The following is a 16,797-nucleotide window of genomic DNA, read 5'->3' as shown; positions in this document are numbered from 1 at the left end:
TATGTTTAACCTCTTTTTCCATGAATTACGGAATCAATATGGCGTGGCCTGGTGGAGACCAGGCTGTGTTTCTGCTGAGGTGTAATAAAAACCCGACTCTTTTCTAACTGAGATATCTGAACTCTTTCTGCTTGAGGCAAAACTGACCCCTGAGCAAGAGAGAGGATTCCTCTTTCCCCTTTTGAAAAGCATTGCTTTAGACTTTGGGAGGTTTCTAAGGTTAGAATATTAAAATTTTGACAACTGTGCATTTGGAAAAAATTGTCTATATACTAATTTTCACTTAAAATGTATGGCTACTGTTTAGATTTTACAGAGTTATGACCTTTTTTCCCCCACAATGGCATGTCTAAAGAGTTTGAACAAAACTGGCTCATTTACTTGTTAGACTTTTGCATTACAACAAAAGTAGCTTGATACAAAGATTGAAAAGATTTCATTGTTGGTTGCTCGTAAGGCCGCCGTTCTTCACATTGACTACGTTGAAACTCACTGTGTCAAAATCGTGAAAATATTCTTTCAGGCTCATTTACTCTGAGCTAAATGCTTATTTTTCTCTTTGATTCTCTGAAATTCCTGAAGGTTTTAAAGAGATGAATCATTGTTTGGAAACTGTTGAAGAAAAATCTTGGTAGCAAAGAAAAAATCTAAGTCATTTAGAAAAAACAAAGCCCATCAGTTACCAGAAGATTCAGCATGCAGAGCAAAACCCCTATCTGGCAGCACTAGTCTTCATCACACTCTGCCTCTAATCTCTTGCCTTAGGCTTTTCCTCAAGAAGCAAACCCTCAACACAAACTGGTTGTCTGTTGCAGGCACCTTTCCAAAGCAATCTACACAGGCTGTTTCATTTTAAGATACTGAGCAAATGTTAAATGGCCCAGGGCACCGAGTAAAGTGTTCTCAGCATCCGTACGCCAAATGAAACAGATGTCTAAATCAACCCTAATCTGACATCGAGGAGAAACTTTCGGGGTTTTACGGACCTAAAGCATTTTTGAATCAAAGCCAGTAATTAACATACAGCAACCTTAAATCTAATCAGATTCAGTGTTGGCAATAAGAACATTGGCATAAAATTCTTAATGCGTTCATCGAGGCAGTTTAATCCATTTAATGTCAAACTGTACACTCTAATTAGTGTGTAGCTACATTACACGTCAACCTATGGAAATGATGAAAATGTCTATCTGCTGCAATCAGAGAACCAGATACATTGACCCCCGTTGAGATTTACAGCTTGGCTTCAATGTACTGTTAAAAACATTTCAACTGCATTGATTTTTATTGCAGAATGTATTTCAGAACCACAGCTGATGGTTAATATTCTCATTGTGTTTGTGAATAAACCTGTTAGGACACATCTATGATGATGTTTGATGATGATGAAGCCTGCAAATATCTTCCTCCATAAAGTATTTGATTAGGAACGTCTATCAATAATCGAGGAGCAATTTGGTGATCATCTGCGTTCTCTAGCTTGATTCAGAAACGTGCAATGAGACAAAAATGATGACAAAGTGGGTGAATGATCAGGACACTTACATTTTTGACCTATGATCAGGAAACGTGACACATTGTAACGCCACTAAGACGCTGTAGTCGGTTCTAATGAAGCAGGTTTGTAGCTAAAGTCAACAGTTAACTTCAAGTACTAATAAGACAGGAATGGGTTAGCTTTTTGTCCAAACACCATATTGAGCATATCAGAGTTGTGAAAATCAAGGAAAAACACTTGTAAGACTTATTTACTACAAGACACCCATAAAATATGAAAACGTTAATGAGGAAAATCGGATAAAGTGCAATTTTTCTGCAGTAAATGACAGCAACATGAAAATCATTATCCCGAGAATGTTAAAGGTATTACTTTCCCCTCCCATCTCCACCCTGTCCGCCCTTCGGTGTGTTGCTCTCTCCGGCAGGGAGCATGACAGATAGTAATAGTGATTGGGCAGAGCTCGCACCAATCGAGCGTGACTGTGTGCAGTTAATTGAATTCATGAGCAAATATGTCTTGTCCCATCGACTGTCCAGCAGCAGGCGCAGCTGCATCTATCTTCAACACTGCAGCCGCTGTAAATCTCGGCGAATGGCTCGAGATTTCGCCTTTAATGGCTCGCCAAGATAGCAGTGCCACCGCTGGCTGAGGTTTCTGTCCGCAGTGACCGGCACGGACTTTGAGAACGGAGATTACGCCGTGAAATGAATGAGGTCTAACTACTTTTGAAGTTGATGATAGACTGAATCAAGTCGGGTAAAATTGTTTACTTTCTGTTCTCCAGTCTGTTTGCAATTCTGTGCACAGCAGATCTGCAGGCAGGCGCTTTTGCAGCCTGAAATCCCTCCTCATGCAGAGGAATTTCCAGCCCTGACTGGCTGACTGACATGCTTGCTCATCTGTAGGAAGACAAAAGCTGTATTAATTTCAGTCTCAGGCTTCCTTCCCCCATTGTTCTGAAAAGTGTCTCTGCAGCCCGTCTGCAACAACGAAGCGTCTGTTTGTATTCAAATCTGCACACAGTGGCCAATAAACCGTGTCAAGTTCTATTCAGACAGAGAGACAAACTGTTTTGCATGATCTGATAACCTGCAGAGAAAATTATGTTCATCTCTCAAATCTGATCGTCATGATACGGTTATGCAAAAGTTTTAAATGTTAGTCGTTGCTATCGAATTGGTTTCACCTGATGAACCGTGTAAAAAAAGGAAGTTCGGTGAGTTCTCGTACGTCTAAAGTGTGACTGTAAGACATTGACAAAACATGGGTGAACTATATCGTTTCTCAGGACACAATGAGGATGTTCTGGTCTTTAAATGAAAAGCTGTTTGTGGAAAAACATGCTTGCTGCTTCCATTGGATTTAACTGGAAATGTAAAGCCAGGAAGCTGTTAATACACTTGGTAAAGTGCTCATAAAGTTACATAAAGCCAGATCTAATATTTCAATGTCTTTCTAGAATTATTAACATTATTCAGAAGAGCAACACATTTAGGACAGCTGCCAATCTTCTCAGAAAGGAACGAGACAGCAAATTCACTGCAAGATAGTCCGTGAAGGTTCAAAGAAATGAAGAATTACCAGCTCCATTTCAAACTCTGCATGCCTCCCTTAGCGTTTGTATTTCATTTATTTAGCAGGGGGAATTGAATTGATTACCAAGAAGAATCTGATTTGCTTCCTAATATTACAAAACTTCAGAAACAATGACCTTTGGGTAGATTAGGCCAGAGCAGAGACGTTGCATAAAGGCAGCTTGCAGACTCTGGGTATGTTTACATGAGCATAAATAATCCAAAAAAACAAACGATAGGAATTAAAATTGGTCATGCAAATGCCTCGGATGGTCAGTCGGAATATTCTGACTGGTTTCAGATCTATTGGAATGAATGTGAACCGAGAGGGCTGGCTTATACCGACTGACCATCCGAACAGCGTTCATGTGAACACTTATTCTGATCATGTTACTGTGACTGTGGCAGACTGACCCTACTGGTCTCTTGGTCAGTCATCATGTAACGCAGGAAGATCCAACAGCATACTGCTCAGCCTGCAGCCTCATTAGTGAGTGAGGTAACATCTCAACTATCAGATCGTGCGGTGGGTCCGTTCTGTGTGCCGAGGAGACAGAACAAACACACTGCTGCGTTTGTTTTAAGTTCAGCACAGACAGAAATACAATTTTTTTTGTGATTTTTAGGGAAATGTTACAACTTTGCTCATGTCAGTGGTTCTACTCTGAATAAAGCCTGGTGCATGTAAATGCACATCATGATTGGATTCGTAAATTTATCACTATATAAACGACGCCTTCGAACGATGTAATCTGAATACATTTGAATCTGATCAAGGGAATGTCAATATAGCTATTTTGTCGACTAGGATCTGGAAATCTAATTATTCTGGAGACAAATGTGAGCCTGTTGACCTGACATTACCTCAATGCGCTGATGCAACATGTCATAGAAAGCTGGGCTAAAATCCTTCCAACAATGTGGAAAACTGAAAGTTAGATAGTAAATAACTGGGAGCTGTTGCAGCTAAAGGTGGTTTTACAACCTGGTGAATTATAGGGTGTACTTAGTGTTTGTTTTTTGTTATAGTTTAGCTCAGATTGAAATATTGTGCAACCTTGTAAAGACCCTTGTCATTTTCATGTTCTGTTGCACAAAATCAGTCAAAAAATAAAGCTTGAACAATCTAAAACAACAATTCAATCTATCTCGGAAGGTAAAGATCAATTGTCCTTTTTCAGTGGATGAAGTACTTAGATATATTTTGCTTTTGTTTTTTTGGGGTTTTTTTTTACAAAACCTAGTTTTGAAAGTTTCTGTGGCAAGAAAAGTAACCTTTCAAAACCACAAAGAAAGTTACTGTTGTATTAGTCATCATCTAATGCATGAAATTACAAGATGTACAGAAAACAATGCTTTTTTAAATATTTGCTACCTTTTCTTTTGAAAATGTAGGCTTGTGAGGCAAGATTGATGTTCAAATGCAACATATTGAGAAGAAAGGTGGCCCTGAAAAGCTATTAAACACAGCATGGTCAGTACACAGAGAAATAGTTGAAGAGCATTTCAGTACTGTGGGTCATGTGTTACTGAAGAAGACTTCTTAGAAGACGGAGTATTGTGTTTTTCTTCCTCATATAAACGCCGCCTGTGTTTGCCGTAAAAGGCCTTAGTGAAAATCAAATGACGTCAAGATGAAAACAGGAGAAAGAGAAAATCTTGCGGGGAAATCCCCAAATTAATAGGGAGCACATGAGCAGGAAAACGTAATTAGAGTGGTTACGTTAAAAATCTGGTTCATTTCTTTGAATCACTTAATAATTTCTTTTGATTTGATCTTTAAGTTTTTTGTTGTTGAAGTTGCAACTAGTTTTCCGCAGGATGGTAAAGTTTGGGTTCTGTTTTCTACCCAATGTTTCACCTCGTTCATTTCCTTTTTTTAACCAGCTGTTTTGCTCCTAGTCCCATAGTTGAGGGTAAAACCAAAACCAATCATCTATATGTCATTTCTTAGTTATTATTTAACAATCCCATCTAGATTATATTGAAACTTAAATGCAGTGTTCTGCATTTCACTATAGTGAGAAGCTCCAGATCCAGAAGCTTCCACAGGATATGTAACAAAATGCAAAAGCAACTCATGAAACAAACATAAAACTATCTGGAATATAAGGCTCTCTTTCAGCTGGACAGATATCACTGCTGCAGAACCAGCATTACTAGGATCAGGATTTGTTTTTCTCATTATCTACTGAAAGTTGTCAGTCATGTGAACCTCATCGCTCCTACCTGTAATAGATGGCTCTGACTCTTCTAGATACTCTTTAGATAAACAAAGCATGCTGAGAAGCAAGTAAACATTAGGATGGCACCTCCTTTGTCTTCCCGACTCTTCACAACAAAGAATCAGTTTGGACTTCAAAGTCAGAATTTAAGGAAGCGGACAAGATCCAGAAATATGTAGTAAAACCATATGTACACACACACATGCACACGCATGCACACACACACAAGACGTTGCATTGTTGCTACATTGCATACTTTTGCAAAGTTAATTATTTTCATTTTTCATTTTACTTTTGCACAGATATGTCAGATTAATAACTGGGATAATTTTAGAAGGACAAATATGAATCTGGAAAAACATATTTTTTTAAAAATCTGAAAAATGCAACACTATAATTTTACAAATCCTAATATTGAAAGATTTTTGTGACATTGTAGCAGAAGTGGGAACTAAAAAGAAGACTTCAAAATACCAGTGAAATGTTTGCCTTTTTGTTTGCTTCCTGTAGACACTATAACAGAAATAAAAACCATGGTCATTTAGCTTTTTAACTAAAGTTTTACTTCACTGACTTTCTGTTCAGTCCATGGCTAATTTCCAAAGATTTTTGGTTCCTTTTCTAAGACTGATAATCTGGTCACAAGTTAAATGGAGGAACATTAACGGAGTCACACATTGGGTTGAACTGCTTCCCATCCCTGCTATGAAATTAATCAATGGTTAATTAACAGACCTTTGCAGGGTGAGATGACCAGCTGAGAAGCTGATTCAGCTGTTGGAATCCAGTGTTATAAAGCAGAGAAACATCCAAATATGACAGAACCACTCACTTTGGATATTCCCAGTGCAGTAGGTGTAGATATTTGAAGGTCAGGTTTGGAAAATACCAAACTCGGCACTGGAAGTTTTAGAGTATATTTTGTATTTCACGTGATGCACCAACACAAAGCAGAGCAAACTTATTAAGTGGGAGTAAATATTATACATAGTTTTCAGAGTTTTATATGCATTTGTATTCACTTTTCCAGCTGCAGGTATTTGGGGTATGTGTCTGTCAGCAAACCTTGCTGATGAATCTCCATTTGATTTATGTCTGAACTTTGACTTGGGGAATTCATTTCCTTCCACTTTGCAATTATGCATTACTTTGGATTTTCACATAAAATCCAAATTAATTACATTTTTGTTTGTAATAAACTCCTATTTAACGCGTTTTAGGAAACAATTTTGGAAAATATGGATTTTTGGTCCAAGGCCTGTTTGTTTATAAGCTTCTTTATGTAAAAACAAAAACACAGTTTGAAATAGTTTAGGCTCTGAAATGCACTTTTTTTTTTTCCATTTAAACTTGCAAGACTAATATTTCGACGTCTAACTCTATCAGACTATCACTCTTGTGTTTGTGTATCTGTTGGAACAGCAGATATTCCGGCTCCTCGGCTCTCATTCATCATTCTCCTCACAAAGCCCAAAGCAACACCATGAACACAAAGATAACAAAACTCTCTTGATCCCACAGGCAATTCATCCCCCACTGACCCACTTGTTTTCACAATCTGACAAGTGTGATTTAAGAACTGCAGTCTGCGCGCAGTGCAGTGGCCATGTCTGGCTGCGCTTACCTGCTTCAGGGGGCCCAAAGTTAGCCGCATCACCCATTTTACACGTTGCTACTCACCTGTCGCCAAACTAAGATAAATCCATGAATTTAAGTCTAACGCCCAGAGGTTTCGGTTCACTCTGGATAAACTTCTCTTATTTCTTTATTTGATAAATTGTTCTCTTAGCAGATTCTGCAAAGAAGAAGCAGCTGCCGAGTACACCCAATGCATAATACAACAACCCTTTTCCTTAGCTAATTGAATTTTCCTGTTAATGTCACATGTCACTGAGGCTGTATTTTTATGCACAGCTTTTAGTTTCCCAAAAGAGTCCGATGAGGCTGTTTCTATGGACCGATACAAAAGAGTATTCATCATTAGAGTCATTTACTTTGGCTCATTTTAAAAAGATTGTGAAGTGGATCATTCACCGACGTGTTAAAGTAGCTTTCCACAGCCGTAGAGTTCCTGGCACAGCAGTGGGCCGTGGGAGGCATCCAACTAATGTGTTTTTTCACCTCCTCTCCCCAGCCCCCCGCCCAAAAAAAGAGAAATCTCTTTTTAATCCATCACCAGGTGTGTCAGTTTACAAGTGGGCGCTAATGCTTCTCCATCACACACAAAAGAAAAAGAAAAAAGACACAGAAGCACGCTGAGAATGAGCCATAACTCTGAGATTTCTGGCCTCTCCTCCATTGGTAAATAAACAATTGTTTCTGTGCAATCTTTAGTGTTTTGTGGCCGTGGCTAATTCGGAGCTGATACTGGCAACATCAATTTCAGGTGTCCACTTAAGCTTTTTCTGTCTGAAAATAAGCAATTTAATACCGGGCTATGGTTTAATTTAACCTTAATTCAACAACTTGGAAAGCTGAAACAGATCCTAAAGATGAAGCGATAAAAGAAGTGATTTCAGTGGGGGTTCTGTGGTGTAGCAATAGAGCAAGTGCCCCATATATCTGGAGGCTATTAGTTTTCAACAGAGGCATTCAGGGCTCATCTCTGGACCTCGAGACTTTTGCCGTATGTTTCCCACCCTTCATTCTGCTGCTTCCTGTCTATAAACACCATAATAGCAGCACAAAAGCAATGCTACCTCTTTTCTGAGATCTGGACCCAAACGGTCACCCTCAGAATAAAAAGGACACCATTCAGCAGGAAATCAGCTAGTTTCAATTAACTACAAGTCCTTCAGCAAAGTCGGATCAAATATCTGACGAGAATTATTCCTGAGGCTTGTTGGTGGCTACAACAACAGTGTGGTCAAAATGCTGTTTGAAGTTGTGTAATCAACCTCTGGAAATAACAAATTAAATTATTAAAATGATTACAGGCCAAAAACATATGACGTTCATCCGGGACACACTAATTGAAGTTTATGAAACCAACAAACGCTCGTTTCCTTCTGAGAAACTGGAAAACTTTCCTCAGGTTTTCCCTTGTTTTTGCAGGTCAGTCACTTTACACGATGAAGTATTTTGACCAAATTTCTCTAGAGATTTAAAAATGAAGCAATTCTAACTTTTGGGGTAGCATAAACAGATAAGATTTTTGCCAACATTTCAAATCAAAGTTTGTCGTTGATGTTTTGTTTTCTCGTTTGTTCAGTTTTTGGATGCCTCAATGTCATTCCAAACTTCCTACATCTAGTTCAGCTGCAGCAGAAATGCACTAATTACAAAATGTCGTGATGAAAGCCGTCGTGGCATTCCTGCGTATCTCGTCAGCGCAGCTAGCAGCATTCGCTCCACATTAGCCTCTCCGTGTCATGGGATTGTTATCAGACTTTCGACTCCAAGTTCGCCTGAACAGAGAACAAATCTGCATATTACAGATCAAGGACAGACTACAGAGAGAGCAGCCAGTCACTCGTGATAATAATCACTTCCCCTTTTTTTTTTCCTCATGACAGAGAGAAACAAACAAGATCCCCATCAGTGCTTTATGTTTCAGTTCCTCTGATCAGTTTCTGGTGATTAAGGTGAAGGTGAGCAGTCAGTTTCCAGAACCTACAGATATCGGCTCTGATTTGCATAGATATGCAAATGCACCTGGTGACAATTGAGCTGCCAAGACAGGTGATATCAGTTGTGTGTGTGCGTGCGTGTGTGTGTGTGAGCTCACACCACGTGTGAAGCCCGCTAACGGTAACTAGGTCATAGTTTTCATTGCCTGTGTTCCTCTTCTGATGGATGAGTACTGTATTCACAGCTTATGCTGCCTGTCTCAGGTTATTTATGATGCTGCATGCAGTCTACGGATGTCATGAGTTGTATTGGCCTTCCTCACAAACTAATGTACTCTAAACTTTTTTTATGTTTGTTAGTTATACTTTCTCAGAGCTGCAGATTTAAGTTTTCTGTCTAAAGCAATGCATTAAATCTCTCTGGGATGTTCAGAAAACAAGCTTAATCCTCGACTCAGGTGGTTTACTCATTCGTGACTACACTGTGAAAACGCTCCACCTTAACTTTGCTTCGCTCTTCTTATTCTCTCAGCGTCCTCACCAGGCCCAAACATCACCCTGGAGGGACAGTACCACTGCTACCAGGGGCCGGCGATCCCTCTGGACAAACTCTGTGACTTCAGCAAAGACTGCCCGCTCGGAGACGACGAAGGCAACCGTTGCCGTGAGTAGAGCGGGACACGTTAACGCAATGACGTACCTGAACCATAGCTGGGGCATGAAGAAAAAACTTTACAGGGACAGAACAGATTTCTGGAGGACCTTATTAATCTGGTTTTTAAGCCAGCTACAGTGAGACATATTGCACTCATAATTATTTTGTATCTGTTCTATTAAATACTTTATCCACTGACAACATTGGCAGCTTAATAAAACATCAGACATGAATAAATAATAAAACTTTTTTTTACTGTAGCTGTGACCAGGATGGAGGGCTCAACACGGCACTTGTTCTCGAGACCTCCGATAGATGGCAAAGAAAAGTAATAAACAATCTAAGATTACATAGGGACAATTGTATAGCATAACACCATGTTACATAAGTAAAATAAATGAAAAAACACAAGTTACTTTCTGAACAGCTGTAATGACGTGTTGATAAAAGTCAAAGAAATAGAGAGCATTTTAAGATGTCTTATGGGTTGGCTTACTCCATAAAGAAATATAGTAACTCAAATACAAAGTGGAGAAAAAAAAAAAACATTTCTAGGAGGATGAGAAAAATGTTTTTGGATAGTCAACGGATGAGATGATGTTCTCAGAGTCACCTTAGACAAAAACCTTTTCTCTCATTCCTTACATGCATCACTGAGAACAAGCTCAGTTTTGATAACCAACAAGTTGCATCCTGGTCAAAGGTGTGAAATATTCAGTTATAAGATTGTGTTTCTAAAAAAAAACAAAACATTGAATGATTGTATATACACCCACTTGGTACGGCGGTGCTGGTGCAGATTTATTGTTTGTGCAAATAGGAAGGCGTCCCCAAACAAAGCAGAAAATCACTGCTGACTGCTGGCAGGATAACTACAGCTGTGCAGGACTGAGGGATTTCCTGATGATTCAGATCAAAAATAGATCAAATTTAAACAAAACAATCCCATAAAAATAACGAAAGGGCTTTATCTAAGATTTATATAAATGATTATAAATCATTTCAGTATTATGGGAAGGGACAAGTGCTCAAGGTTTATGCCGCCATTGTTACTCTGCTGCCCATTGATTCAGGTGAATTGTGGAAAATCACCTTTAAGGAAGCAAACCCACCCATCACAGCTGACCGTGTTTGTGTGCCCTCCTGACTGAAGCGCAGGGGAAAAAGCCCAAAATAAGGGCACAGAAGATATGCTTGGCTAGCAGTTCTCACCCTTGACATATTCCGTAGTTGGTATTTCTATCTCTTTGCACATTTGTTTTCTGCTTTTCTCAGGGCTTAGGAGCAACGCTAGCCAACTATGCTGACATCTTATTCACAAGTCCCCGAGGCCGGGCGCTTATTGTGTGTGTCTGCTTGTGCGTTCGCTGAATCTTTTTATAGCGCCGCCCGCATGAACACAGCTTTAAATTGTCTCTGAGATTTCTGTGTGCGCAGCTCAGGAGTCTCACGTATACCGTTGAACAGAATAGCAACAACAAAGTTGAGGATTAATTCTTGTTGTTTTTTTTTACCTACATTAAAGCGACCAGAATTAATTTGCCTGTACCCACAATGCAGGTCAGCCTCCCCTTGTGCTGCTTATTAAAATGATGCCTACTCCTGTGTGTGTGTAGGTTTGCGCACAATGGGAGCCGGGAGATAAGAGGGTAACGATAGGGTGAAAATCCCAGCCAGGCGCAGATTCCCTTTCTGCTGCGAGAGGATTTATTAGCGCTAATTGGCTTGAGAGGCAAACCCAAGGGTGTAATCTCTCTGTGAATGTAATAACTGTATGTGTGTATAACATTTTGATTTTGGAAGACACACATCCACATTTGGAATAAATTAGTCTGTCAGAAATAAAAGTTGGATTTTATGTGTCGATGATCTGGTTTATTATTTTTTTTTGAACAAGGTTTATGTTTTTAGGGTTCCTACTGTTTCTATTCATCAGGTCATGTTCCACACTTGTCCAGACTCAACATTTCCACAGTTCTCTGTCCTCTAAGAGAACTTATAGAATAGGAGGGAGGGAGAGATTTAAAACAGTATATATATATATATATATATATATATATATATATATATATCCTGAAACAGTGAAATAAAATTAAACTTGTAAATTATGATTAAAAACACAGAATATAAGTAAAACAGAAATATTTTTGGAATGAAAACCCTCAAAAAATCCCATGTCTGATGAATCTTTACAGTATCTGCCCTGGTGAGTTCTGCCGCAGAATGGGTCCAACCAAAGTAATCAGTGTCACCCCTGTTTTTGTGTGTTTTGCTGGGCATTCAAGGGCATCTAGTTAGTAGATCCAAGTGTTCTTGCTTAAATCCGGTATTTCAAAATGCCATTAAGTGAACAATGCTTAACCCATGCAGAACTCTAAAGAAAAACAATATAATCCTGAATTGAATCCAATACCAAACAGGAAGTGCTGTTTCCTTACTCTTATCATTCGTCAGGAAGCAATTTATTGTACCTGATATAAGCAGCAAAAAAACTGAGCCTCATTTAATTGTGTCTACCAACTTCTGTCTTCTCACATTGCTGAAGCTCAAAATAAATGTTTCTGAGCAGAATTCAGTTTGATGTTTAGTAAAATGTATTACCAAGTCATGAATTTATAATCTAATTTAAAATAATATGCTATTTCAACTTGATAACATGAGTGAAAATAATACAGAAATGTGTCCTTGTTCAACTAGGTGAGGGCAGTTTTCTTGCGTAATGGTCTCCAAGATTGAAGATTAATGAGCTGTGAGAATAAAAAACAATGTTTAAACAATGTTTTCTCTTGTTGTCAAATTCACTTGATGATCTTTAATTTCTAAATTAAAACCAAAACAATTTTCCACTTCACTTGAATTTTCAATTAAACCACCTGCAAATGTTTTACAGTGTTGTCTTAGCCTAAATGCAGCTGCAGTAATTCAACCAAGCAGAAATCAAAGTGAATAACTTTGTGTTTTGTTGTGAAGATTTCAGTTCAAATATCTGTTTATAACTCCTGATCAGTTCAGAAAAACATTCAGTGTCTCCTTGCATCATATTTTCCGGGTGATGACAATAACATCTGGATGAGAAATAAAATAAATATTGTGGTTATGATGAATCCAAAGGGAACAATTTGATGGGGCCAACAACTGGTCCATGAGGAACTCCATAGTGAAGTGGGGCCATAGACAGAGAAAGTGTTGTAAAACTTTAGAGCAGATGCTTTAAAGTTAACACGATGATGATGATGATGATGATGACGATGATGACGATGATGATGATGATGATGATGATGATGATGATGATGATGATGATGATGATCTTCTGCACCAGCCCTTCATAGCGAGGTTTCTTGAGTGGACAGTTAAAACTTTGCTAATTGCTAAATTATTTTTAAAACACTTGTTTCCTACCATGGTATTGTTTAAATCCAATCTGAACATTGTTATTAATTATGTTTATTTTAGCATATCTAGAAAAAAATGATTTTTTTTCACTCCAAAAAAAAAGTTTTCAGCAGGTTTATGGAAGAATAAGGAGATCAACAGATCAAATATATAGATTTACATACCTTGATGGGTGGATTGACAGGCCTATAGACTGACGATTAGGATTGGGAATAAAATCTCAAAATGCAAATATTTTCTGTTCTGTTTTCTTTTTACACGTTTGTTTTGCCTAAAAGGAAGGTAAAAACTAATCATTTAGCTGAGAAAAATGTGTTGCCTGGTGGGAAATGTCACTGCCCTGTTAGTTACGTAAGACTACTCAAACACCAGCTGTTAACTGTCCTCAAAACTAAGAAACACAACCGTTATCTTTTAACTTTATTAAAATCAAGGACCAATGCTGATCAGACCACCTTTAAACCAGCATATGTCTTTTGTTTTGCCTACGTTTGTACCTGCATGTCTGTAATTCATTCCATATTCATCAGTCACCCATCCTGATTACCCCCTGGCACTCGTATCACATAGCATCTCCTCTCTGATACCCTATTCTCTATGATCTATCCACCAGTTATCTGCCTCTGATTTGATCTATTTAAATCCTTTATAAGCTCTGCCAAGGCTCATTAATGGGAAAAAGCAGAAAGAGGCTGGAGGAACAAGCTCAGCTGGTGTCAATCACAAAGATTCCCGACATATAAGGAAGCCTGAGTCCCCATGGATGATCCCTCACCATCCTACTATCGCATCATTATGCACAAACACATCCTCAACTCTCTGAGAGTCCCAGCTTCCTCTGCTTGATCTCAGCCCGGCTAAATTCAGCAGACGCCCCACTGCCTTCCAGCTCCACATTTGCCCCGTAACAAATTGGAAACGCTGCTTTGCATCAAAGCGTAAGAAGCCATAATATAAGGGGTGTTTGAGTTTTTGTTTTTTTTTTCAATTATATTTATTCAGCATTTATTTAACCAGGAACTGTCTTGCTATGGGAAGATCTTTCAAGGGTAACATTGCTCCAAAAATATGTAAGAATTGCAGACATTAATTGGTTTTTGCAATCAATTAAAATGTGCATAATTTCCTAAAGCAATTTATTTAATTGTAAATGTAAAGTATTAAAATACTGTAGTTTATTCAAATACCAGAATCAGCCCAAGATACTTTTCTGTCTAGCTTTTTATTTCTCTTACTAACTGTTAAATCACTGATTATGGAGAAAAAAAAAAGCGCTGCGTCTCGCTTTGACACCCAAGGTCTGATTCACACCTGGTATCAACAGCTGTCCTACGAGATCAAATCACAAGTCAACCGCTAACATCAATAATTAAATGTCACTTCTTAAGTCTAAAAGCAAAACAGGAAATCCAAAGGTCGACTAAAGTCTCCTCCAGAGACTTGAGAACCCCTCATGCATCTTAAAACTTTAGTTTGGGTCTGGGTCTGTGATCCTAGCACAGAGTGTCGCTGTAGTTCAAACTTTGGATTCATATCTGCTTCATCACACCTGAATCAAATAGATAATTAATGAATAGGTATTTGCAAAACTTGACAAGGGGGTAATTTAGCCTTTTGATTCAGGCAGGAGAAGTTGCAGGACTTTGGCACTCGAGTTTTCAGTTCAGTCTGCGTTACATTTACAGCATTTTCTTCAGCTGAACAAAAATCACATGAAGCTTTCTAAGTTACCTTTGAGTATTTTCCAGATTAACTGTGTAGTGAAAATCTGAACTCCTACAAAATCCACAGTTTCTAAAGCAACTAATTTACCACTTACTAAAATTAACACTTTGTTAAAGAATCTTCTGATTTTAAAACACAATCCTGTTATCGTTGGTAATCATTTATCGCCGTCCATACCACATTTTGAGTCGGTACATTTTCTGTGTTCTCCCAATGTTTAAGATGTTTGCAGGTAAATCTCTGTCACTCTGAAACATTCTGATGATATTCTGATACTTTGCTGATTTTTGGCATTTACACTCACCAAGGTACTGAAGCATAAAGTCCATCTTCAGCCTTTTAGAAAACACCAGGAGGTTTTGTCTCAAAACTGACTGACATTTGGAGCTGCTCATATTGTTGTCAAAGCCAACTGCATGCTGTTGCCACCATAATGTTTCACTGTAGTTGTGGTTTATCTATTTATTTATTGTGTAAGTGATACACAGTGGATTTTTTTTTCTTTTTTTCTTTTTTTTTTTTTGCGTGCCGAACATTATGTTTTAGAAATGTCTCAAAATGCTGCTCATCTCAGTCCTGGAGGAATTGTGTTTTGTCTTGCAACCTTTTACATTTCCGTCTGACCTATGAAGAATACAGTAGATTATCACACAGAGAACACAATCAGCACTTTGCACAAATGTCTGCAGCTCTTTCAGGGTTGCTGGCAACTTTATTGGCCAATCAGTCTTTTCTTTTCATGCAGTGTTTTGGAGAAAAACACTTTTTTTTTTGCTGTCAATCTTGTCTCATACTTCTGTGGTTTCAACTACAGGATGCTGATAATTGTGCGAAGTCCTGCTAGGCAAACTGGACTTTATTTCAGACCTTTCAGTTTTCCTCCAAATGAGTGGAGAGGCCTGCTTCATGTTTTCTTTTAAAACCTTGAATGTCACAAACTAAGTTTTTTTCTTTTCTTTTTTTAAGTTACCCTTCACCTGAAATTAAAAATGTGACATTTATAAATACTTAACCATCCCAGATGTTTATGTTCAGACACCATGCATGACAGCATGACATGATGATATATATGACTTTTTTATGCATATCATCTCAGTGACTGGTTCATGCAAGGCAAGGTTATTATAGTCACGAGATACAGTGAAGTTTTTGTAGGAAATGTAGGTTGTTTGCAACAGACATGTTCCATTGAGTAATGTCTGTTTGTTTTTAAATTCAAAACATGTTGCTGCTATAAAATTGCCAATCTAAGATGGCTTTAGTTGGCCTGCCTGGTTCACCAAAAGAATATCTCCTTTATGATTATTAGCACATGATCTGTGAAAAGGCCCCGATCCCCAACAGCTTTTATATGAAAGAATCATAAAGTTAACTTTGTAATAATAAAGCTTTGAAACAAAAGACTGAAGGTTTTGATTTCATGGTTCAAGTGAAAGTGGGCAATACATAATGATTAAATATAGATGAAATTCACAATATTTTCTTAGATCATAAGAGGAATATTTGTAAGCAGTAGGTTAATATTTGTTTTTATTTGTGGGTTTCCCAGCTGAGCCCTGCTTTCTGTGGTTTAAATGTTATGGCTGATCATGGTGTTCATATGGAGACTCGAAATTGGCCAGAGGGTTTTGTTTTCTCTTTCCTAACTCTTTCCTAACATTTTAAGGGAAATATGTCTGAAACTTCAGCAGTTACAGAGCAGCATACTACATTCCTGGCTGAAAATCTTAAGGTGGATTTTTGTTTTCTTTCTTTCTTCTTTTTTTTTTTGTTTTTTGTTTTGGTAAGAAGAAGCAAAAAAAAAAAAAATACGAGGCTCATGGATGGTTTCTTTTGTTTTTCTTGGTTTGTTTAGTTTTTTGCTAATCAGTCCTTTTTTTTACAATGTCTGAAAGGTCAGAGTAAGCTTTTCTAGTGCTTGTTTATTATCCTTTTTTTATTTTCATAAATATAATAAGAAATCTTCCAATTTAAATGTAAAAATATAAAACTTGAAAAATAGATTCAAATTAAGACAAAAACACAGTAATTACATGTAGATATTGTTTTTTATTGTAAAAGAAATAAAGAACAATCTCTTGCTCCTTATTTTTTCCCTATTAGTCCCAGAAGAGTAAATGCACTGACCAAAATAAACTCTGCCTTTTTACACAGA

At 37.9% G+C, this 16,797-nt stretch overlaps 1 protein-coding gene across 4 annotated transcripts in view; it reads left to right on the top strand.

The window, feature by feature from the left end:
- alk (ALK receptor tyrosine kinase) overlaps positions 1 to 16,797 on the top strand; it is a 434,911-nt gene that overhangs the window by 349,622 nt on the left and 68,492 nt on the right. For all 4 annotated transcript variants that reach the window (XM_081603121.1, XM_081603122.1, XM_081603118.1 and 1 more), the window contains exon 6: positions 9,402 to 9,533. In XM_081603121.1, the coding sequence (XP_081459247.1) occupies positions 9,402 to 9,533 (132 nt within the window). The remainder of the gene's footprint in view (positions 1 to 9,401; positions 9,534 to 16,797) is intronic.

The sequence above is a fragment of the Poecilia reticulata genome, chromosome 22, assembly GCF_904066995.2.
Source record: "Poecilia reticulata chromosome 22, P_reticulata-male-v2, whole genome shotgun sequence".
Taxonomy (NCBI): Eukaryota; Metazoa; Chordata; class Actinopteri; order Cyprinodontiformes; family Poeciliidae; genus Poecilia; species Poecilia reticulata.
Note: the sequence above shows the minus strand (reverse complement) of the source record. Positions and strands in the feature narration are given on the sequence as shown.